Source organism: Perissodus microlepis, chromosome 18 (assembly GCF_051167445.1).
Source record: "Perissodus microlepis isolate ML-2025 ecotype Zambia chromosome 18, ASM5116744v1, whole genome shotgun sequence".
In the NCBI taxonomy this organism is placed as follows: domain Eukaryota; kingdom Metazoa; phylum Chordata; class Actinopteri; order Cichliformes; family Cichlidae; genus Perissodus; species Perissodus microlepis.
The window spans coordinates 21,928,461-21,951,758 of NC_140478.1; the positions used below are offsets into that span (position 1 = coordinate 21,928,461).

Here is a 23,298-nt window from a genome sequence, read left to right on the forward strand (position 1 = left end):
CCAGGTTTCACAATGAGCTCACCCGAAACCCTGGCTGATTGGGACCCACACCCGCTTTCACACCTTGGCTCATGTGATTAGGTAGAGGATCATCAGGGGGTCCTTTGTCCCTCTTTGGGGGGGAAACTCCCACTGGGTTTAAATCTGGGACTCTCCACCATTTGACCCTATGAACTGAAGAAGCTTCTCGGATGAGAGGTGAAACGTCTTCAAGCAACTCAAAGAAGTCCAGAAGCTTTTGTTTCCAAGCTCCTTAGACTACGATGACCTGGATGACTGAGAACCTTCACAGACACAGCCAATTACAGTTATTTATCTTCTACAGCATAGTGGCTAATTAAAAATTGAAACACTGTTTAGAGGCCCTAGTTAAGAGGAAGTGGGTAGTGGAACTCTGAGAAATGAACCCTAACGAAGAGGAAGAAATCCAAAAATTTAGCAGCTGAGACGTCAAATTATAAACTGCTTAGTAGACAAAGTAGCTGGGTAAGAGTGAGAGTAAGGGAAATTTGCAGGTTTCAGCATGAAAACATTAATTGTGCCGTCATGTGAATATTATTGCCTGTTTTTTTCAAACTGAATAGGTCTTACTTGCTTGTTTTATTAGGCATTAATCATGATGATATGAATACAACTTGTGTCAACTTATTGTCATGAATCACAGACAGAGAAGGTAGACAGGTTAAACAGCACAAAACTTTAATTCAGCAGGTTGAGCAAGTCCACAGCAAACAACAAAGCTACAAAAGCATACAAAAATCCCAAATGTTACAATGTTAGAATTTACAAGTTGATGCAGAAACTCAGAAAAATGCTCAATACCATTTTTGACAGCTATAGCCACTACTGTGGGACAGACTGTTAATCTGCCCAGGTTGTACCTTGCCTCTAGACCACCCCCAACCCTAAACTGGATAAGCAAGTGCGAATGGTTGGATGGATAGCCACTACCTGTTGAATAGAGTAATTCAAATCACTTAATTGTTTTTGGTGTTTTGGAGAATTTTTAATGCACTTATCAACAAAATTTGTTTAATTGTACAAACAGCACATCCAAGATTTCTATGCTCCAGTTAGGGTAAGTAAATCTTTTATATTTGTTTGCTAGATAATACTAATCAATAAAATAGCATGTAGATGCCTCCATGCAGTCAATAAATGCAGCTTTTGAGATCTTACTGTCTTACTTGTCCTAGGCATGAGAAGCACATGGCTGGCATTTTTTTGGTCTTTTGCTTTTTGTTGACATAGTTGACAGAGTATAAATGTAACTCAAACTTAAAAGTGTTTAAAAGTTTGAAAATTTAAAGTCCAAATTAAATGACTAAAACTTTTATCATCAACTTTAATTAAATAAGCAAGTCGTTAATAGATCTGAGTTACTCTTGGAATAAGCCATTAACTCAGTTTCCAGCTAGACCCAGAAACACAAAGGTGTTTCATGGCCCAGGAAAGACTCTTTGTCGTATTCTGACGTCTTAGCAATGGCTTTCTTGCTGCAACTCGTCCTGTCAAACCTGCAGCTCTTCACAGTTGAAACTGAGACTTGCTTACTACGACCACTATTAAGCTGTACTTGAAGTTGTTGTCCTGTGAGCCACCTATCACGTGAGCTGTTAACTCTCAGAAGCTTGTCCTCTGATTCAGTTGTGGCTTTGGGTCTGCCAGACCTCTTCCTGTCAGAGTTTGCCCCAGTTTCTGAGTGCCTTTTGATGGTGAAGGAAACTGTACTCACTGACATTTTGACTTTTTTTTTTTTTTTGCATTTTTTCTGTAGGAAAATTAACATTTTTATGTGTTATGATGGTCTGTCTCTCTTCCATTGTTAATTGCCTTTTTCTTGCCATTTTTTAGCAACACACTACTTTCTGCAGTACAATACTGTTCAACTGATGCTCAGTTGGTAGGTACCACAGTGTATTGCAACACTGACACAGAAAGGGTTGTAAGTAATGCAGAAAAGTTGAAACACCTGTAGGAATTAGTAGCACCAGCTTTCAAGGCTGGGTCATCCTCCACTGCTGCAGAACAGCTTTAAATTGTTGACTCATTTTGTCTTCGTTGAAAAAAGCCTTTTTGTATAATTCTGAAATGTTTATTATTTTTCAGTTTTGGTTAACCTTACCTTTTTTTTCTAACCTTTGGCAGTTCATTACTTGCCTTTGTACCATTTCAAGCTATATATTGGACTTGAACAAATTTAATTGCAATAAAGAACTTGAAAAATTGGGGTATTCTAAAACTTTTGGCCGGTAGTGTATATAGTCTGAATATTTAAGAACTGGTGATCTACTGGAATTTTCCACACAACCATCTCTAGGATTTATAGAGAATGGTCTGAAAAAGAGAAAATATCCAGTGAGCTGCAGTTCTGTGGATAATAATGCCTCATTGATGTAAGAGGTCAGTGGAGAATGATGATACTACTACAAGTTGACAGGAAGGCAAGAGTAACTCAAATAATTTCTGAATGTATAACATGTAAAGCCTTGAAGCAGATGGATTACAGCAGCCTCTCAGCTTGCACAATAGAAGAAAAATGTTGCCTGGTCTGGTGAGTCTGAGCTCTTGTTGTGAAATTTGGATGGTATGGTTGGAATCTGATTTCAGCAACATGAAACCATGGATCCTTCCTGATTTGTCTTGATATTTCAGGTTGCTGCATGCATATATGATTGTTGACTAGGACATGCATTAAACTCCATTTACCCTACCTTTTATCCTAACCATAACTGAAATAACAAAAGCCAGCATTTATGTAACCTACATTCACAGAATATGATAATATGAGATGATTCTCACCTTTTATTTTCCAGAAAGCCATTATTTGCTACTTGCTGCCACCTCAGCTCAAATTTTTATAACATACTAGGAAATCATATGGGCCATGCAAATGAGCCCAAAATATTTAAATTACATACTGATTAAATCTCCAGTGTTCTCTTCTGCTGCATTCTCTACTAGTATACTGGTGTCAGCTTGCTCAGGCTGTGACACCCTACTACTGAAGAAGAGCGGGTTATCGAAGGTGTTAGGGGCGGGTAACTGATGACCAAATTTCTTAAAGATGAAGACAACAGTGACTGCCACCACTGCAATCCCAGTAATGACTAACACAACTGCAGTGGTTATATAGACACGCTGATGATGAGGTAATCCAGTTTCTGTACAGAGTGAAAAAGTAGATGGTAATCAGCTAAAAAACATTTGTAACAATTTTACATAAAATAAATAGATAAAAGAGGTGTTACTTACGGGCTGGTGGTGATGGCGTTGGTAGTAATACTGCAAAAGAAAAAGAAGAACAAATAAGATACTTTATAAAAAAAAAGTAGCTCTACTTCATTTCAAAGTAAAAATAAATTGTTCAAGATTTTTGTGGAGTAAACAGGCATTTATAAATGGATCTAATTTTGACTGTGCACTCAAGATTCTGACCCACAAGAGGTATTTCTTTCAGCTTTTGGATTCATATGACTGTGTTATGTATGCAGTCAAAGTCTTACAACTGATTCGAATCAGCATTATAAAAAGGAAAAAAAGAAAAACACTGCAATAAATAAAGATTACTTTACCTTTTGGTGTCTTGCAGATGTAAGGTCTATAATTCCATATTTCGATATCCTTCCATGTCCCATCTGATGTACTAATTTCTCCTGTGCGCGATCCAACGCTCATATTAAAAGGTTGACCTTCAGCCCAGTTAGTGTAACCCATGGCTGTTCTGTCCACCCAGAGCCATTCCTCTGCAGGCAAATAGACAAAAAAAAGAGATGTAAAAATGTAATTTTTTTCCCCAAAATAATATTTTTAAAGAACAGCAAAAATAATAAATCACCTTTGTATTGTTTTTTAAACAGGCCAATCCAGAAAGATGTGTAGCCATCTTGAAAAGTTCTCAGGTTAATTTCTAGAAATTTTTGCTCAGAGGAATCTTCAATGCTGGCAAGCATTCCACCTTAACAAAACAAATCAGTTGTTAATGAAAACTACAGCAATTTATTGCATAAAAGTGTCTTTCACATAGGTTGCCTACCATGTGCTACACAGGTGGTGGATGCTTCTCTCCAGTGTGTTTGCTTTGTAATAAAAATATAACAATAACCCCTGAATGGTACCCAGATATAGTTCTTGTTTTCTATTGTTGCCTCTGGGTCTTGAGGGCAAACTCCTGGAAAAATGGTCGACTCTGTTGGCAGCACATCTGTGAATGAGGTAATGTCAATGGGATCAATTAATTACATTCTTTTAAAACTTTGTTGTTAAAACAGTATCTTTCAAACTGTGTGTGTGTTTGGTCATACCTGTAGACTTCATGCAAACACTCATTAGTGTCTCATTACAGTGAGCGGTTTTCCATTTTCCATCCACATCCATGTATACACAGCTTCTGTCCTTTCTTGGTTCACTTGTACCCCATCGACTGAATATTAAATGCCATCCATCAACATATCTGAAAGAACCATTGATCTGAAAGCAAAGATTAATGAGACAGCAGTTACCGATATTTTCTGGTTTTCAGGAATATCTGCCTTAGTAAGCTTAACTGCATGGAGGGTAAAACAGTCAATAAAAAGAGATTTCTTTCTGTTAAAACAGTTGAATTAAACTAGCATGGTGATCTATACTGCTTAAAAAAAAATCCTACAGAGGTTGCATAGGTAGTCCAGCTCCTTCAGGATGGCACATATTGATGTGCCATTTCCAGAAGGTTTGCTGCGTCTCCCAGCTCAGTCTCAAGAGCACGGAGGAGAATCCAAAGAGACATGCAGTTACTCTAAGAGAGCTTGACAGCTCTACATTTTTTAAACAGGTTTTTTCAGAAAGATGCAGTGTTTGGACACTTTAGAAAAACTTTTTTTCTCTTCACCTTGGTTGTCTTGATTCTCTACCTATGTGTTGTCCACTGTGTTACATAAGAGGTGCTGTTGCTCAACATGCCTTCCTTTCACAGAGCATCTCCCTGCTGGAGCAGGGATGCTGCACTGCCACACTGCTTATTTAATGAATGCCGAATTTAAGAGTGTTCTTGAGTTTGTTGGTGTTATGTGCAACTGCTTCTTTACATCACATTTATTGGTTACCTTCCTTAAATGTAGTCAAGTTAGCCAGTGCTTTATAACAGTCAGCCATTTCCAACCATGATTGAGAGTACAGAATGTAAACACACAGTAACTTCAAATGTGTTTGCCTAATGCTGGAAGATTTATTGTCAAAAGGGACGGCTAGATTTAGCTGACAATAGGTAACAGGTTAATACTGGTCACTATTACATTAACGGACTATTATTGCGGCCAAAAAACTGAAAACCATCCCATTGGTGTGGTGCATTTCTAGCTAGAACGGAATCACAACATCACCTAGGTCTAGACTTTTAATAAGAAATGGCAGCTGAGGCTGGCTCCATCCTCCAACATCCTTATATTGGATAATAAGAAGAGGATGGATGACAATCTCAGTTCAAATTTATCATGCAAAAATTGTGCTGGATAAATAACTGAATGAGTGGATAAATAACTGGACCAGTATATTTATCCATCAATGACAATTTCATTCTCATAATCACAGATTATTTAGTTAGATAAAATCTTTGTTGGAACAATTTGTTGTACCCATAGGTAAGTTTTAGAATTTTTACTAGAGTCAGTTTCAAACTGGTTGACCTATTATTGAGCTATGTACTTTTTATAAGTTTACCTGCACTTTGTGTAATCCAAACCAAAGAGGAGCCTTGAGATTCAGCGCCATGAGCTCAACATAAGCTTGCGTCCACTCATTCCTCAGGCTAGCTAGGAGGGCGTCGTCATTTTTACAGTACTCTGCAGCTTTATCCCAATTCATTTGTTGAGGAACAACCTTAATGGAGTCATTGAGTATTTTGATGTAGTTAGTAGAAATTGTTGGTTCTGGAGAATCTGGGTGAGATGTGTCTGTTGAAGATTAGAATAGAAACAATTTTATTTATTGACTTTTTTTTACATAACAAACCCCTCTACGGTACTCTTAAACCTATTACAGCTATTGTCAATGCAGAATCATACTCTTGATCATAGATTTTATATATCACTTATAGATATAGATATTAATTATAGGACTAAAAAAGTCAAAACATATTTTTAGTTGTTTTAGAGAGTCTGATGAAGCTGCAGCTGAAGTTGGGTGGCAACAGGCCTGGGGATAGAAATGGACTCACCAAGATTTCGATGACAGATAAATCCATTGGTGTCATTGCATGACTTTTGAATCCATTTCCCAATACCAACCAAAGGCTTGGTATTGATCACAAAACAGTTTTTCTGTGGAAACAGAGTTGGGTCAACAGAATGATGCTATGTGGTGACACAGGGAATTTACATATACTTCCACATAAAATATACTGTATTATTGGTTACTGTCTAATCATCGGAGCAGATTATATTAGGAAAGCTTTCTTTCTTATTTTATTTAAACATGCAAACATTTGAGTGCCCTTGCATAATATATAGCTATATAAATAACAGATAAATAATTAAATAGTAGTTCTGTCACTGTAGAACTTGTAAAATACAACAAGAACTGTAAACTGTCATGCCATAAAGTGTCACTGCACTTTACAAATAACTTTTAAAAACTACTTACCGGTTGATCGTACCGATACCAACGCTGCAATGTAAACACAGAGATTTTAAATATTTATACAAGAATATACAGTTATAGATTATTTCTAAGTATCTGACCCTTCACAATAGGTAATTATATTCTGTATCTACATGGTGCAAGTACACTGCTCAAAGTTAAAGAAACACTTTTTAAACAAAGTATAGCATCGAGTCAGTTAAAGTTCTGGGATACTGATCATTTAATAAGCAGAGAAGGCTGTTAATTGGTTTCAGCTGATTTGCTGTTAATAACATTATCAACAGGTGCACTAGTGAGGCAACAGTGAAACACCCTCCAAAACGGGAATGGTTTATCCTCACATTTTTTCCCTGCTCATCTTTCTCTTTGTTTTTTCACTAGTTTTGTCATTGACTAGAGTTAGTGTCACTACTGGTAGCATGAGGCCATACCTGGACCCTACAGAGGTTGCACATATAGTTATGGTTGTTCACTTTTAATGAGTATAATGTTTTCTCAGAAAGAGAAACACAATAATTTATTATCATAATTCATTCATTTAATTATTCATTAGTTAATGTATATATTTAGATTATCCCACGTACATTATTACCCAAATTGGTATATGACTTTGGTTGTCCATCAGTCCAGTAAGTTTTCCACTGTGACTGAAATAAACCAATCCACAAGTCTGTAGTAGGTGCATCAGCCATTTGAGACAGTAGAAACACTGAAAATGTAGACAAAGATTTATGGTTGAGATACAGTGGCTTGCAAAAGTATTCGGCTCCCTTGAACTTTTCGACATTTTGTCACATTACAGCCACAAACATGAATCAATTTTATTGGAATTCCATGTGAAAGACCGATACAAAGTGGTGTACACGTGAGAAGTGGAACGAAAATCATACATGATTCCAAACATTTTTTAGAAATAAATAACTGCAAAGTGGGGTGTGTGTAATTATTCAGCCCCCTTTGGTCTGAGTGCAGTCAGCTGCCCATAGACATTGCCTGATGAGTGCTAATGACTAAATAGAGTGCACCTGTGTGTAATCTAATGTCAGTACAAATACAGCTGCCCTGTGACGGCCTCAGAGGTTGTCTAAGAGAATATTGGGAGCAACAACACCATGAAGTCCAAAGAACACACCAGACAGGTCAGGGATAAAGTTATTGAGAAATTTAAAGCAGGCTTAGGCTACAAAAAGATTTCCCAAGCCTTGAACATCCCACGGAGCACTGTTCAAGCGATCATTCAGAAATGGAAGGAGTATGGTACAACTGTAAACCTACCAAGACAAGGCCGTCCACCTAAACTCACAGGCCGAACAAGGAGAGCGCTGATCAGAAATGCAGCCAAGAGGCCCATGGTGACTCTGGACGAGCTGCAGAGATCTACAGCTCAGGTGGGGGAATCTGTCCATAGGACAACTATTAGTCGTGCACTGAACAAAGTTGGCCTTTATGGAAGAGTGGCAAGAAGAAAGCCATTGTTAACAGAAAACCAGAAGAAGTCCCATTTGCAGTTTGCCACAAGCCATGTGGGGGACACAGCAAACATGTGGAAGAAGGTGCTCTGGTCAGATGAGACCAAAATGGAACTTTTTGGCCAAAATGCAAAACGCTATGTGTGGCGGAAAACTAACACTGCACATCACTCTGAACACACCATCCCCACTGTCAAATATGGTGGTGGCAGCATCATGCTCTGGGGGTGCTTCTCTTCAGCAGGGACAGGGAAGCTGGTCAGAGTTGATGGGAAGATGGATGGAGCCAAATACAAGGCAATCTTGGAAGAAAACCTCTTGGAGTCTGCAAAAGACTTGAGACTGGGGCGGAGGTTCACCTTCCAGCAGGACAACGACCATAAAAATAAAGCCAGGGCAACAATGGGATGGTTTAAAACAAAACATATGCATGTGTTAGAATGGCCCAGTCAAAGTCCAGATCTAAATCCAATCGAGAATCTGTGGCAAGATTTGAAAACTGCTGTTCACAAACACTGTCCATCTAATCTGACTGAGCTGGAGCTGTTTTGCAAAGAAGAATGGGCAAGAATTTCAGTCTCTCGATGTGCAAAGCTGGTAGAGACATACCCTAAAAGACTGGCAGCTGTAATTGCAGCAAAAGGTGTTTCTACAAAGTATTGACTCAGGGGGCTGAATAATTACGCACACCCCACTTTTCAGTTATTTATTTGTAAAAAAAATGTTTGGAATCATGTATGATTTTCGTTCCACTTCTCACGTGTACATCACTTTGTGTTGGTCTTTCACGTGGAATTCCAATAAAATTGATTCATGTTTGTATTTTCTTGCTAAAGTGCACCGTGGTATCAGTTCTAACTTGCAGGTATGCCAGAACTGCATAACAACAGAAATTCAGTGGTAATATTAGCTACTAAGAACAGATATCTGCAATGACAGTAAATGGACCACATAAGAGGAGAAGTTCACAAGATCTAAATACATATTTGAGTAAAATGAAAATGAAACAAACCTTCCACCTGTCTTGAAGTAATAGATGCCAATTGTCCACCTTTTTGTTTGCATTTTTCCCTTGCATCTTGCCATGTTAAATTCTGATTCATAAAAATTCTGTAACACTAAAATTGAAACATGAAAAAGATCAATATAGTGTTCCAAGCACTGAGAACATATCCCTTCAACAGTAAATAACAGAAAAATTAAAAGACATGAAAAGATATCTGACCTTAGAGTTAAATTTTTTCCAGGGGGGTGGACATCCACCTTTTGGGGGCACTGTAGGCACTGCAGCAGTGGTGTTTGTGGGTGTTGAGCTGCTGCGCTTACAAAAGGACATATACTCTAGCCCACAGTTCGAGTCATGCCAGAATCCTGCTAGCCATTTGAGTATAGTAAATTAATCATATAATCAACTCGAATGATAGATTTAAAAAAATCAAATCAAATCTATCTTTAATCAGTTTTGATATCACACAAGCCAGCTATCAGTTCTTGTAGTTTATGTAATAAGCAGAATCATGATCAGAATACATGGTTGTAGAGGTGCTCTAAAAACTCTATGGGCTCTTCTTGTTATGGCTATACCTATTATTTCGGTACACTCACCATTATGATGTGTCATGACAGCACAGTTTTCATCAAAGTTCTTGAATTCAGGTTGATTTTCATCCCACCTTTGAAACACCACTTGAGAACCATCCATCCACCTTAATGTAAAAAGACACATGGTTTAAATATGTCTGTAAAAACTTATATTACCAACACAGTCACATACTGGTTTAAGTAAAAATACTCTTTGCCTTCTTCCTTTTAGTCACAGTTTTTTGGTTTTAGTTATAGTACCTGAATTAAGTTAGTAAGAAAGATAGCAAACTGGAATAGTAACTGATACATTTTACAAATATTAATTAAAAGTAAGTTAAAGATCACAAACAGAAATGTAAATTAACCACAATTTACAGTTAATATGTATTTAGGGAGTTAATAGGTAATTTTGTCTCTGTATACTAGCCATCAGATTTTATATCAAACAATCAAGATATGATTAAATGAAATTAAAACTGGTATACTCGTACATCTGGCATGCTGCCTTGCACTAAGTACTCTCTATTTTTAACATGGTGTCACATAAATTGAAGTTTATTTTGTTGCATTTAAATTTTTTAACTAAATTCATACTCACTGAAATGTTCCATCAAGATCTACAGATAGGCCAATCCAAGAATTCTGATAACCTGTGGAAATCTGCACAAAAGCATGGATGCATAGTAAAACTGTCTGTGTGGATGTTTCAGTTTGTTCAGTTACACCTTAATTGGTAAATCTTTTACAAATGCCATTGCCTACCTGTTTCCATAAAAATATCCTTTCTGCTTCACTGTTGATAGATACCAGGTCACCATGCCTCTGTCTGCAGAACGTACGGGCGTCCTCCATGGCCATCACGTTTTCATTAATGTAATACTGAGTCCCATTCCATTCTAGCCACCCATCAGAGGTCGTGTTATATTCTGAGAATAGATAAGAAATGTGCATGTGTGTGGTTCTCTGGTTGAATTTAGGAAACTAGTACTATGTTAGGAAAAAAAACCCACTGTAAATATAGCTGATGAGCAGATTTTAAAGTGAACAATTTTTTAAGTAAAAAAATCTGCATGTTTTTGACCTTATGCTCACACTACATAGTTCACTTTCTTCACTGTAAGTTTTATACTCATACTGTATCAATCAGGTAAACAGATGTTTTGTTTTTTTGTTTTTTTAACCAATATCTCATTATCTTACGAGACTTCAGAAGAGCAACTTTAGGTTCCTATTTATATTTTGGATTTGTTGTTGGGTTACATTAAAAAAATGTATTATATGAGTTATCATATATAATTCTACATGGCATTCTACAAGAAAAACAAAATTAATAATACTGTTTGGCCACAGATATTCGCCATGCAGTAAATCAGCATCCATTAGTTTTGTGTCAGCATAGTATGCCTTATGGCCTGGTAATCATAATAGAAAGTCAACAGTCATGTAAAGATGCTGACCGCCAATGTGGTCAAATTCCTCAACATACCAGGGGTGACAGGGTCTGGAGCCGGCTTTGGGGTGACTCCTGTAAAGGTATAAAAACAAAATAGTGTTGAGTTACTAGTGACCACCTCCAGCTTGACATTGTGAGAATACATGAGGCCGACAACAATAAATGTCTAGTTCAAAAATATGTTGCAAAAGAATTTTATAACTGTGACCATGCTTTACCTGCGTGGATCTGACAAATCCAGTTATTGTACTTCTCACAGTGCACATCACTCCAAAGCAAAATGTTATCCCAATACACGCGTTCTACTTCAACACACGATTCAGCGTTGTTTTTATTGTTTGGTTCTCCATCTTTCCAGTCTTGGAAGTTTACCTTTATACAAAAACAAGATAATTATTAATAGTAGTAGTATTTGTATCAGTTGTAATAGTAGCTGTAACATTATTAATGTTAATAATCATCATCTTGATCGTTATCATCATTTAGGCTACATAAACCATTGTAGAGAGTTAAAAACTGTAAACTCACCGGGGATCTATCACTCCATACATAACCTGTGTCTGGGTCAGGAGCACTAAGTCCAATCCAGTATTGATTAGGCCTATAATGGACAAATGTATGTTCCAAAGTTTAATACTTGATTTAGCACTCTCTGGAGGAATGGTGCACTAGTCTGCAAAAATATGACCATCATTGAACAATCATTGAGGATGAAATGGGGGTGGCTTCTACATCAGTAATTAATTACATTGTATATATAAAAAATACTGTATTTTTAATCTTTTGTAATGATAAAAATCTATACAAAATATTTTCATCTTATGTAGCTCTAACTGTAGACCAGAAAACACTATACCAATGATTGTAGATGTTATTGTATGTCCGTAGTAAATCAGCACCGCTGTGAATGCTGACTAAGTCTCCTCCAATGGCTCTGCAGTAATCTCTAGCCTCGTACCAGGTCTTTCTCTTTTCTGAAGCCTCTGGAAAGATCTTAAACAAAATATAAGAAACTGAATTGTGATCTGAAGCTTTGGTAATATTTGTACATTTAAAACTATATACTAAAGTTGGGCAGCCATCTCTGTTTTTATGTCATCCCTATTATGAATAAGTTCAATAGAATTATATACACACACACATAGGGAGAGAGAGAGAGAGAGAGACATGCTGCACCTTATAACAGATGCCTCTGGATTGCATCTTAATCCATCCATCTGTGCAGTTAGGTGTGGCAGTGGTTGGTGGAGCTGGGGTTAAAGCTGCCCCCTCTGCCAGGTGTTTGCAGATGTATTTTTCCTTATTGGCACAAGGCAACACATCCCAAAGGCCAGCAAAATGCCCAGTTGCCATAGCAACACAACCCTGCACATGACCTTGTGTTATAAAAGAAATTGTTAGCTGTCATTTGTGAAGACATCTCCCAACTATAGTTTACATAGCGATTCATTACCTGGCATATGAGTGTTCCAGTGAGTATATCTTGCATAGGCATTGTTGGTCCACATAAAATATTCTCTGTTTTTCAGGTTTGAGAGACCTATCCAGAAGTGTTTCTCTGGCCTCAGCCCCACCAAGCTTACAAGGAAAGTATTATCCACCCTGGAAATATTTACACGAGTTAGATTACAGACTGCCTGCAACTTGATACATTGGTGTGAAAAAGTGATTATCCCCTTGATGATTTGCTTAATATTTTTCTCACACTTAAATGTTTCAAATCATCAAACAAATTTTAATATTTGGCAAAGACAACACAAGTGAACATAAAATACAGTTTCAAATGAAGGTGTTTATTATTAAGGAGAAAAAATCCAAACCTACTGTGTGAAAAAGTGATTGCCCCCTATTAAGTAGTTGGGCCACCCTTAGCAGAAACAACTTGTCATGGCTTTGTGCAGGCAGGCAGGAAGAGAGGACCCAAAATGCAACACTCACGGAGACAGAAGTAACTCAAAATACTCAGCTTTATTGCTGGGAAGAAACTGAACCAAAAAAACGAACTAAACTGGGAATACAGAACAAACTAAACAGGTGGGCAGGCTGGCAAACACAACACAGAGTGAAAGTGAGGGTACAACACAACAACTAGCAGGGGAAGACGCAGACACTAAATACAAGAGGTGAACAGAGCTAAGAGGAAACAGCTGGGAGACACAGCTGACGCTGATTACACTGACGAGACAGGGAGAGCACAAAGCTGAACCCAGCGACATAAGGCACAGACCTACAAAGTAAACAGGAAGTACACGACAGACAGAGAGATCCAGACGAGACACAGAACTTAACAGACGCAGACTCATGAGCAGACAAAATAACACCATGGACAGACAGAAGGAACACAGAGAAGAGGAGCACAGAATAAACACTGGGAAACCAAATAACAAAACCTAAAAACAAGAACTCAGGAAGTACTACCAAACTACAAAGCTGAAATACTAGGACAGAAACCAAAACAAACAGTCATACTTCGTAAAATCAAAAGTAAAAGTACAAAACCAAAAACACTGGGTCACCGACCCAGGACCGTGACACAACTGCAATCAAGCTTTTGCGATAACTGGCAATGAGTGTTTCACAGCTCTGTAGAGAAATTTTCACCCACTTGTCTTTGCAGAATTGGTGTAATTCAGCCACATTGGAGGGTTTTCAAGCATGAACCATCTTTTTAACATCATCCCACAGCATCTGAATTGGATTTAGGTCATGACTCAAAAGTTTTAATTTGTTTTTCTTAAACCATTAAAAGGTGGACTTTTGGTGTGTTTTAGATCAGAAATGGATTAGATTAGATTAGAAATGGCTTTGTAACCTTTTCCTTTACCAGACTGACAGATGTTAGTGAACTTATTTCTCAGGTGTTTCTTTAGATTGTGGTATGGTGTGTTGCTTTTTGAGATATTTTGGCCTGCTCCATTTTACAGACAGGTTCTATTTAAGTGATTTCTTGATTCAACAGATCTGCCGGTAATCAGGCATGAGTGTGTTTAGTGAAACTGAACACAACTTTACAAAAAATGTGGTTAATCACAGTTAATTCGTGATTTAACAAGAGAAATCAGAAGGGGGGAAAACACTTTTTACACCACCGTATATTACCTTTTTATGGTAAAAATTTTAGGAATCATAAAAACTTTTTTTACCCAGTTGAAACATCAGCTAAATAAGAGTTTGAGCTCTTGCAGTCATCATTGGCTTCATGAAACGTCTTTGTCTCAATCCCTACAAAGTAGCAGTAGGATCCATGTCTTTTCCAACCCTGCATTGCAGAGAAACAACAGTTGAAGAACTATTCAAGCCTGTCGTTAAATGCTGTCTTTGTGTACATATCTTTTTGTGATAGCAAGAAGAAAGACCCCATATGCAGAATCACTCTGCATCAGTGTGACTACTTCAAAGTCAAAGTAAACTTTATTTTCATCTCTGCTATATACAGAACAGTAAATAGCGAGACGAGACGACTCCAGTTACATTCAGTGCAAAACACAAAAATAAATATAAGAAGAGTAAGAAAATAAATATACACTTTAAGACTAGGGTAAAATTTAAAATGTACAATTTAAAGTTTGATAATACTTTGTATTATCCTGAGATAGCTTACTCCACTCACTCCACGTTTTGTCCTAAAAGTCCAATGACTAAATAAGGTGCTAATTTAATCAAGAGAATCTGCCTGCTTTTTTTTTTTCTTAATTGTTTTTCCTATAAACAACATCCAAATACAATTTATTTGATTAGGTATCATATCCCACGTGTATGCTGGTTTCCCAGCTATTTCTTGGACCATAGGCACAAAAGTAGCTTTAGACATTGTGCCATTTGAAATATACAACAGCCTTTACAAAACAGAAACAGATAACAGAATGTGTGCATTCAGACCAACCAGATGCAGACATTCTTTGGAAAATATCTGAAAAGTTCACATACAGTTTTGCAGCCTGCGTTCAGCTCCACTTCATCTCCAGAGGGTTCAGAGTCACTTGTCTTCATGCAGATAAAGCCATGTTTCTCGTCACACACACGGTCAGCCCAGTTTCCATTCTGCAAGAATGAAAAGAGCAAAATATATGTGGAAACTGAAATTAACAAGAGATAGACAGGCTACGGTGCATATCATAAAACAAAAGCCTCATACTCTTTGATATGACTGGGTTTTTATTTTTATTTTTTTATTGTATTTCTTTTGTTTGTTTCAAAAATCATGTGAATGCGATAACTCAAAGAGGAAGTAACGTAGGACTTTCAAATTCATACCATAGGCTCATCTACTAGCAGGCTGAGCAGTAGCAGGGCAGCTGCCAGAGAGTGCTAAATCATCTTTTTGCTGTGAAACTGATTTAAATTGCCTTCCTAACAATCATACAAGAAGTTTCCGCAGAACGTTTCCTTTTTTATGTTTATGATGTTGAAACAATACATTTCTCACACTGTTAGAATATAGTGGAAATATGTGCTTATATTCATATGTGCATAGAAGAGATTTAAAGACAGGCCCCAGACTAAACATGTGTAGCAAAGGTTTTGAAATTTACTTTGGCTAATATGTGTATACTGTATGTTGTGAAGTAAGGTGTGATACATAGCTGCATAGGTTTAGAGAGAGTGTTCTTTAACAGAACTGCATAGTTTTACAGAAAAACGCTGGTGTGTCACAATCATCAATAATCACTCCCACACTGTGCACCTTACCTCCCCTCTGATCAGAACACAGTCTTCTTGTTCAGAGGTGACAGTTGGTTCCCGAGAGTCCCAGCTAGTGTAACTCACAGGAGAATGATCACTCCAGACAAACAGCCTCTCTCTCTTCCTGTCATTTAGTCCAATCCAGAGTTCATCAGTGGATGCTGCAGACAGAAAATAACATTAATTTGTTGTATAATTTTCTTGATACATTCTGCTCATTTGCTACTTTTTAGTTGTTACTTTTACATCTAAATTTTAGACTGTTGCTAATTGTTGTCTGCCAGAATTGCTGGAAACTTTATCATATGTGAGATGTGCAGTGATACAGGGATCAGAAAACAACAGGAAGTGACTAAATGCTTATGAAGAGATAGACATAAAGACCTGCCAAATTATTAGTCGATTCCAAAAACTAACAACTGACAAATGGTCATTATTATAAAGAGGAAGTCTGCCTGTTGGCTGAGAAATGACTATTACCTGTTGTCAGAGAACTGCATTTTCTTAAGTTGGAGGAGAGTTGTACATTGAAACTACAGCAGTAGACCCCTTTCCTAGGAAAAGATTGCTCACATTCTTATGAAGTGTGTAGCTATAAGATGTTATCTGGGTTTGGTGTGTCTTTAACTTTTGAGTGTGATGTTCAACCCAACTTAGACATTTGCAAAATTAAGGAGAGGCAACTTCTTATGACTTAAACACAAGCTGAAAACTTCCTGGAACTTTAGCAATAACTTATGTTGGTGTTTTTTCTGGATCAACATAATAATATTGGTCCAGAACTGAAATTGCAACTGACCAATCACATTGTTATGATGTCATAGCTTTTCAACTTGGAAAAGAAAAGGGAGTGGTTAGGATTAGAGTTGGGCATCAGTATGTGATCGTGGTTTGGGTAATGGGGTTAGGATTAGAGTTTGGTGTGTGGTGTGATGGTGTTTCCACATCGCAACCCTATGACATCACTGCAATGTGATTGATAACAAGCAACATTGAACCTGGATAAACATTACTTTGGTTGATCCAGAAACATACCAACATAATCATATTAGATCGTGCCTCAAAAATATTTCATTTTGAAAGGGCAGACGTGTGGGGAAATTACCAACAAGATGGATATGAAGTCTTATGTGAAGATTATGTTGAAGGAATACAAATTGGGCTCAGAAGTTTTTATTGCCATACCATATCCAAGTTGAGAGATGATGAAGCTTTGGTCCTCCACATTACGAATGCTTACTAGGTCTCCTCCTTCTTTACGGCAAGCTTTCTGAGCATCAGACCATTTTTTTGTTTCATTACGATAAAGGTAAAAGCAGTGGCCATTGTAGGGGATCCAGGGTGCTGTACAAAATCCGCTCTCGGCAGCTATGAACCATAAGAAGAACAAAAGAAGAAGATCAAAGAAACAGAGTTGGTAAAATCATCAAGTTTTTTAAAGAGAAGAGAGAATGGATTTTTTTTTATACCTTCAGTAGGTGCAGCCAAAGGTCCTTCACTGTAGCAGATGTATCCCAGTTTCTTGTTACATTTTGAACTTTGCCAAGAAAACTGAACAGCGCCATCAATAATTCCACACTTATATCCTGGATTAGAAACTGGATGTCCTACAGTACAGTGATGGTAAATGATACTTGTCACTTCTGAGATGAGACTCGGCAACTTTCCATTCACATGATTCTCAAGATATTTAGAAGCACGGTGGAAAAGAAGTAAAGGCCTACAATTTCTACCCAAGAGTGACAAGGCTATGTGATACACAACGCCACCACAATAATTTAGCAGTGGTTGAAATTGCTGACCAGTAACAGGTTACAGTGTGGCTAGCACACCCATGTGGAAGAAATTTATAAGAAATAGGGAAAAAATTTCTTTAATTGCTAACAGATAAGATTTCTTATATAAATAAAACAGATGGCAAACATGATCAAGATGAATTGATGAGATAATTTAACAATAGTAAGATAAATTATCATCAGGTTGGTAACACAAGCTCCTGAAACTTGAAAGAAAACTTACCTGAATCCCAATTCAGATATGCATAAGGATTCCCATTAGACCACTTCCACACATAATCTAAATCCTGGAAGATCAGTCCAACCCAGAGCTTGTACTCCTGTCCCCAATTTGCCCCTAATAGTGCTGTCAGTAGAGTTTAACAGACAAAAGAGACAGAGAAAACAAAAGTTACCAAGTGTAATACTCAAAATATAATCATCAGCTGGAGCAGTGTCTACAGTCTACAGACCACATATTACGTTATCATTTGTTTCATGGTTTTGCAAAATAAACTGTTTACGGCAATATTTTTTCATCCTTTTGATGGACACTGTAGTGGCTATATTAGTTTCTTAAAGTTTTCTCTTTCTCTTAATATTTAAAATAACTACACTACGGATGGACAAGCAACTGTTTTTACGCGTTGTGGTTAGCAACAACGACGGTAAACCCAGCGTGCCAGAATATGCATAATATGCGTATTTTTAGGTGCTAAAAAATAAACCTTAGACTCAAACGTTAGAACAGACTTTTCCCATCAGCACGCCGTGTAATAAATACAAAGAAAATGGTGGCCGTTACAACTTATGTCTAAACCCTAACCCTAACACTTGACTCCAGGTACACGACGCCCAGCTGAAAACACTTCAAGCAAGTTCAGTGTCCCGAGATTCACAGAATTTACATAAAATTTAAAATTTTTGTGATATACATATATATTTCGTTGTTGTGACGATAAATGTCCTAAATCGGAATACGAAATTTTGGTCACATCGCATAGCCCTACCACAGTAACTTTAATGTTTCAAGTTTTAGCTATTTGTCAAACCTCAGCTTAAATGAAACGTTTTGTTTTCAATATATTCAGTGTAGTGTGGAGACTTGTCACCTTACCTGAAATATAAGCCTGCTCGTGAGGATTGCTGATACTGAGCAGGGAGGCACTCTGCTGTTTGCAGCTGGCATCAGCCTGATCCCAGGTCAGCGCTGACTGTGTGTTGAGCTGATAAGATGCTCCTGTTGTGGGGTCTTTGTTCCAAGTTTCTTTGGCTGTGACACAAACACAGTCAAAGTATTATAGTGTTACACTGACCTTGTACCTCAAGATGGCGTTCCTCAACATTTAAATTTGGATGTCCAGGTTCTGCTTATTACTCTGAAAACCTGTATTAGAATTTGTTGTGTACTTACAGTTAGTTGGGCAGTAACCCCAGAGTTCATGATCATATTTTGTTTCAACCGCACACCATTTACGGTTCCCTGGAGAGTCAATTGCAGTGCACGCCGAATACCACTTGCTTTTGTAAAAGAAAGGAAACATGCACGGCCTCCCAGCTGCATTTCCTTCAATGGTGTAAAGTTCTGAAGGACCAAAATAAGGAAAACATATAAGAAAAGAACAAAGAATAGCTTGAATAGTTTAAGCAACTATAAATGTAATTGTTGAACATCTTGTAATCATTTGTCACACCATCTTTGCATTACAACTGTTTTGGAACTAAATATGAAAATCGACAAATTTATTATGCCACTAATATTATTTCCATAAAAGTTATCATGAATTACTTTACAATGTATTTTTATTCATTTCACTTACCTGTATATGTTCTTGTGCAAGCACCACTGGAAGTCCCAGAGATTGTAAGGTGGCTACTGGGTACAACTTTATTTGAGAGCACGGCTGTGTTATCGGCAGTGAGGTCAATGTAAAGTTCTTGGCCTTTGAGAGCGATCACAGTTTCATTCTTGCATTCCCACTTTTGGAGCTCACTGGTTTCATCACAATCATACAGGTTTACTTCACTGCCCACAGTTTTTCCCTGAACACCCAGGCACTTGTTCTTATACTGAACCAAAAGTCGATCCCCAGATATCCAGCGAATGTCATTGCAGTGGTTATTTAATTTTACCAAACAAAAACCAGTGGCCCTGTTAATTAGTTGAAATTGGGAATCTGTAGAGACAAAATATTGAAAAACAGTACTTTTGGAGATGTAAAAAATAAAGAATAGGTTATAGAGAAATAGAGGACATAACAATCTTACATATAGTACAGATAGGCAGGACATTAATTATGCACGATACTCTGTAAAAGGCTTAGGAAAAAAAATAAAATTAATAGTTGGATTACGGTACCATTTGAAGCCAAACAGACAAATGTTTGGATGAGAAGCACAAAAGCTGTAGAAGTTATCCTCATTGTTAGTATTCCCATTCCTATGTCTTATATTTTTATATGAGTTACTTGCACAGGACCTAAACATAGAGTGCGAATGATTGTCGACCATGAGTCTTTATATATCCTGTCTTGCCTCATCATGATGAGTAATGTTTCACAAGAAAAAGGGAGGGAAAGTTACTGTGAATTTTGCTAAGGACAACTGAGCAAACAGTGTAGATAAATAACCTTGAAACTCTTTGGTTGAAATAGTAAAAGTAAAATATTAATTAAAGTTAAAACTTCACTTTATAGATACATGTAAGTGAACTCTCTAACTATGATAGATACAAACTCAAAAACTCAACATAAATTTGTGGTGTACAGTATTTTCCCTAAAAAAAACCCACTAACAATAAAAATACAGAATAGTTTGTCATGTAGTCATCTGGGTAGATATCGACATAGGTTTTTATCATCTGAGTGATTCATCAGTTGTGTTAGAAAGATACAGGGACTCAGATTGTGATTTAAGTGTTGCGGAGTTGCGACAGTTGCGGCCAGAGTTGTGTCTTCAGCCAGTAGTTTGACTCTGAGGGAAAAAATAAATCTTGTGTACCCCATTGCAGTGTGAGTGTGGTGGTCCCTTACTGGTCGATATTAGAGCTTACCACGTTCTGGTACTTAAGCCATTTTGGGCCGTACATAACATAAGCACAGCCAAACATAATTCACATCTGTTCTGGAGAGCAGCTATTACTGATAATTACAAGCATAGGGTAATTGTCATGAAACAGCTGGGGCAGGCAGGATGTAAGACCCAAAATGCAGGACACTCAGACAGAGGAGTAAACTCTAAGAGGCTGCTTTATTGCAGTTATAGGACAAAACTCCAAAAACAATAAACTTGCAAAAAACAAGCTAAAACTAGAAACTAAAACTAAACTCTAAGAAACCTGGAGACAAGAGACTAGGAGCACAGAGGGAAACACACACAGCATGAGGGGGTGACACAACACTGACAGAGAGAAACACAGGGCTAAAATACACTGAGGGATAACAAGGGAATGGGACACAGGAGGAGAGCACAGCTGGGACTTATCACACTTGACGAGACTAAGGGGAGACAAGGCTAGAGACACAGGCTGTGTCCAAATTCAAGGCAAGGCAAGTTTATTTATATAGCACAATTCAACAACAAGGTGATTCAAAGTGCTTTACAGAGACATTAAAGAACAAAAACCAATAAAAAGCATGATTTAAAATGAAACATCTGGTGGTACAAAAGTTGTTATAGTGGTTGTATTGTTAAGCAGTGGGCATCTGCATAGACGTTTTTTTTTTAAATTAAAATAATCGTAAACTAGCTTGTAAGGTGGGTCCCATGGTTTATCCTGTATTACCGCTTCCATACAGCCAATTTTGATTTTTGCAAATTAACCTTTTTGTGATATGTTGTAGGGAACAAAGACCAAAGGGCTCAATTTATTAAAGCGAGGAGAAAATGATCACCTCTTCACTGGGGTGAAGAATTCAGCCACTGTGGCATGGAGGTACAAGAATAAATCAATTTACACATCATATTCATATGAGTACGGTTTTATTAACCCTCATGCTGTATAGCAGCGGTCCCCAATCATTTTTGTGCCATGGACCGGTTTAATGTCAGACACAGAGCGGCCTTTAAGGTGTCGTGGAAAAATACACCAAAATAAAATGATAGGACCAAGACAAAAACTGTGGTATTTTGTAAATATAACAATAAATGTGAATTCACTGTGTAATTGCGCAACTTTATTAGCAGCATCCTCCTGTAAATGCACGAACAACATTGAGGGTAACATCTTCCTCTCTGCCCTTTAATGCTCTCTGGTCGCTATGGTAACGTGTAAATATTTCTTTCGAAATAAGAGACACAACTACAACACGGGAAAAGACCCAGGGAAACCGAATTAACGATAAAAACCCTGAAAACCATCAATTTCACAACTGAGCCTCAACTCTCACGGCCCGATACCAAACGACTTGGGGACCGCTGCTGTACAGAACCCGTGATGTCCAGACGGTATTTGTCTTATGTTATCCTGTGCAAACTTTTGGATTTAAGGATTAACATAGTTGCCATGGTTTCCTCTCTTCTCTTATTTGTTGTGTGTGATCAGGACAATTCTGGAGAAGATGGGCCTGCAGGGTAAAGTCACCGCCTTGCGGGCCAGAAGACATGGGATAACTTGTGTTATCAAGAAGATAATTCTTATGAACACACTTTAATAAATGTGCAATTACTAAGAGTTGTTTTGTTGTTTTTATTTCGCTACTGTCTACCGTTTGTCTACTCTTCCAAAATTACTAGACAGTCAAGCAATGGCACTGGATTCGCCACTGACACCAGGTGAACTCCAGGAAGCGCTAAGTATGCCCAATAATAAGGCTCCAGGTCCAGATGGCTATCCTGCAGAATTCTACAAAGAATTCTGGACAATTTTGGCACCAGTATTCCACAGAATGTTGCAGGAAATCAAGAAAAATGGCAGGCTACCACCAAATATGTATTCTGCCAACATTAGTCTCCTGCTAAAACCAGGCAAAGACCCTTTATGTTACGGTTGTTAAAGAGTGGACTCAGGCGCGGAGCTCAGAAATAATGACAGTGCATTTATTTACAGTGCAGCAAGGTGACAACAGTTCAAATGTGCAACAATGGTGATAGTGCGTCCCTCCTTCCGTGTAAGCCCGTGCGTGGTAGTGAGTGGTAGTGAGTGCCCGTCTCTCCTCCAAGTGCTTCCTTAGTGTCCGTAAATCCTCCGTCAATCCCTGGGTGAACACACACACACACGACAGCAAAATGAGTACGAAGATCAGACAGTACTTCAATAACGTTAGCGACTCGAAAACACTACCAGGCTTAGTGCAATACTCCAGCGCTGTCTGTCGCTCAGCCACACCATTAAGTAGCCCTGCTGAAGATGATAGTTGATTGGCAGCAGCTGGTGGATTGACTGCAGGTGCGGCAGCTCCGGGCGACAGCACTTCCGGGTCGGAGGTAGCCTGTTGCTAGGTTACCTCCTAACACATCACAGCGGAGCCGGAGGGGAAGACAGGGCGATAGGAGAGACACATACACACGCACACAGATATACACACACTGGCAGGTCGACCGGTCAGGGCGCCGTCAGATCCTGACACTTTATTTCCCTCAAGCTATCGTCCAATATCCCTTATAAATGTAGACCTCAAAATAATCTGCAAAGCTCTCTCAAAAAGATTAGAGAAGATAACCCCCCTTTTAATTCATCCTGACCAAACTGGTTTCATAAAAGGCAGGCACTCATCAA

The 23,298-nt window shown here is 38.0% G+C and overlaps 1 protein-coding gene and 1 long non-coding RNA gene across 2 annotated transcripts; both read right to left on the reverse strand.

The window, feature by feature from the left end:
* Positions 1-686: 686 nt before the first annotated feature.
* On the reverse strand, positions 687-20,054 carry LOC146367835 (macrophage mannose receptor 1-like). The gene is made up of 31 exons (XM_084911660.1): positions 19,942-20,054; positions 19,403-19,759; positions 18,997-19,167; positions 18,700-18,855; positions 17,827-17,949; positions 17,277-17,414; positions 16,993-17,175; positions 15,814-15,968; positions 15,052-15,165; positions 14,268-14,383; positions 12,578-12,726; positions 12,301-12,500; positions 11,981-12,117; positions 11,653-11,725; positions 11,343-11,496; positions 11,158-11,196; positions 10,434-10,597; positions 10,270-10,331; positions 9,693-9,793; positions 9,313-9,458; positions 9,100-9,205; positions 7,203-7,327; positions 6,619-6,642; positions 6,194-6,296; positions 5,698-5,930; positions 4,305-4,470; positions 4,037-4,204; positions 3,839-3,958; positions 3,576-3,746; positions 3,256-3,285; positions 687-3,164 (listed from the first exon to the last, which is right to left on the reverse strand). Exons 1-31 carry the CDS (start codon positions 20,018-20,020, stop codon positions 2,914-2,916), a joined length of 4,314 nt encoding a protein of 1,437 aa, XP_084767786.1. The 5' UTR covers positions 20,021-20,054; the 3' UTR covers positions 687-2,913.
* Positions 20,055-22,598: 2,544 nt separating this feature from the next.
* On the reverse strand, positions 22,599-23,090 carry LOC146367836 (uncharacterized). Its single transcript, XR_014797528.1, has 2 exons — positions 22,864-23,090; positions 22,599-22,777 (listed from the first exon to the last, which is right to left on the reverse strand). It is a non-coding gene; the product is annotated as an uncharacterized LOC146367836 (long non-coding RNA).
* Between the last annotated feature and the right edge of the window lie 208 nt (positions 23,091-23,298).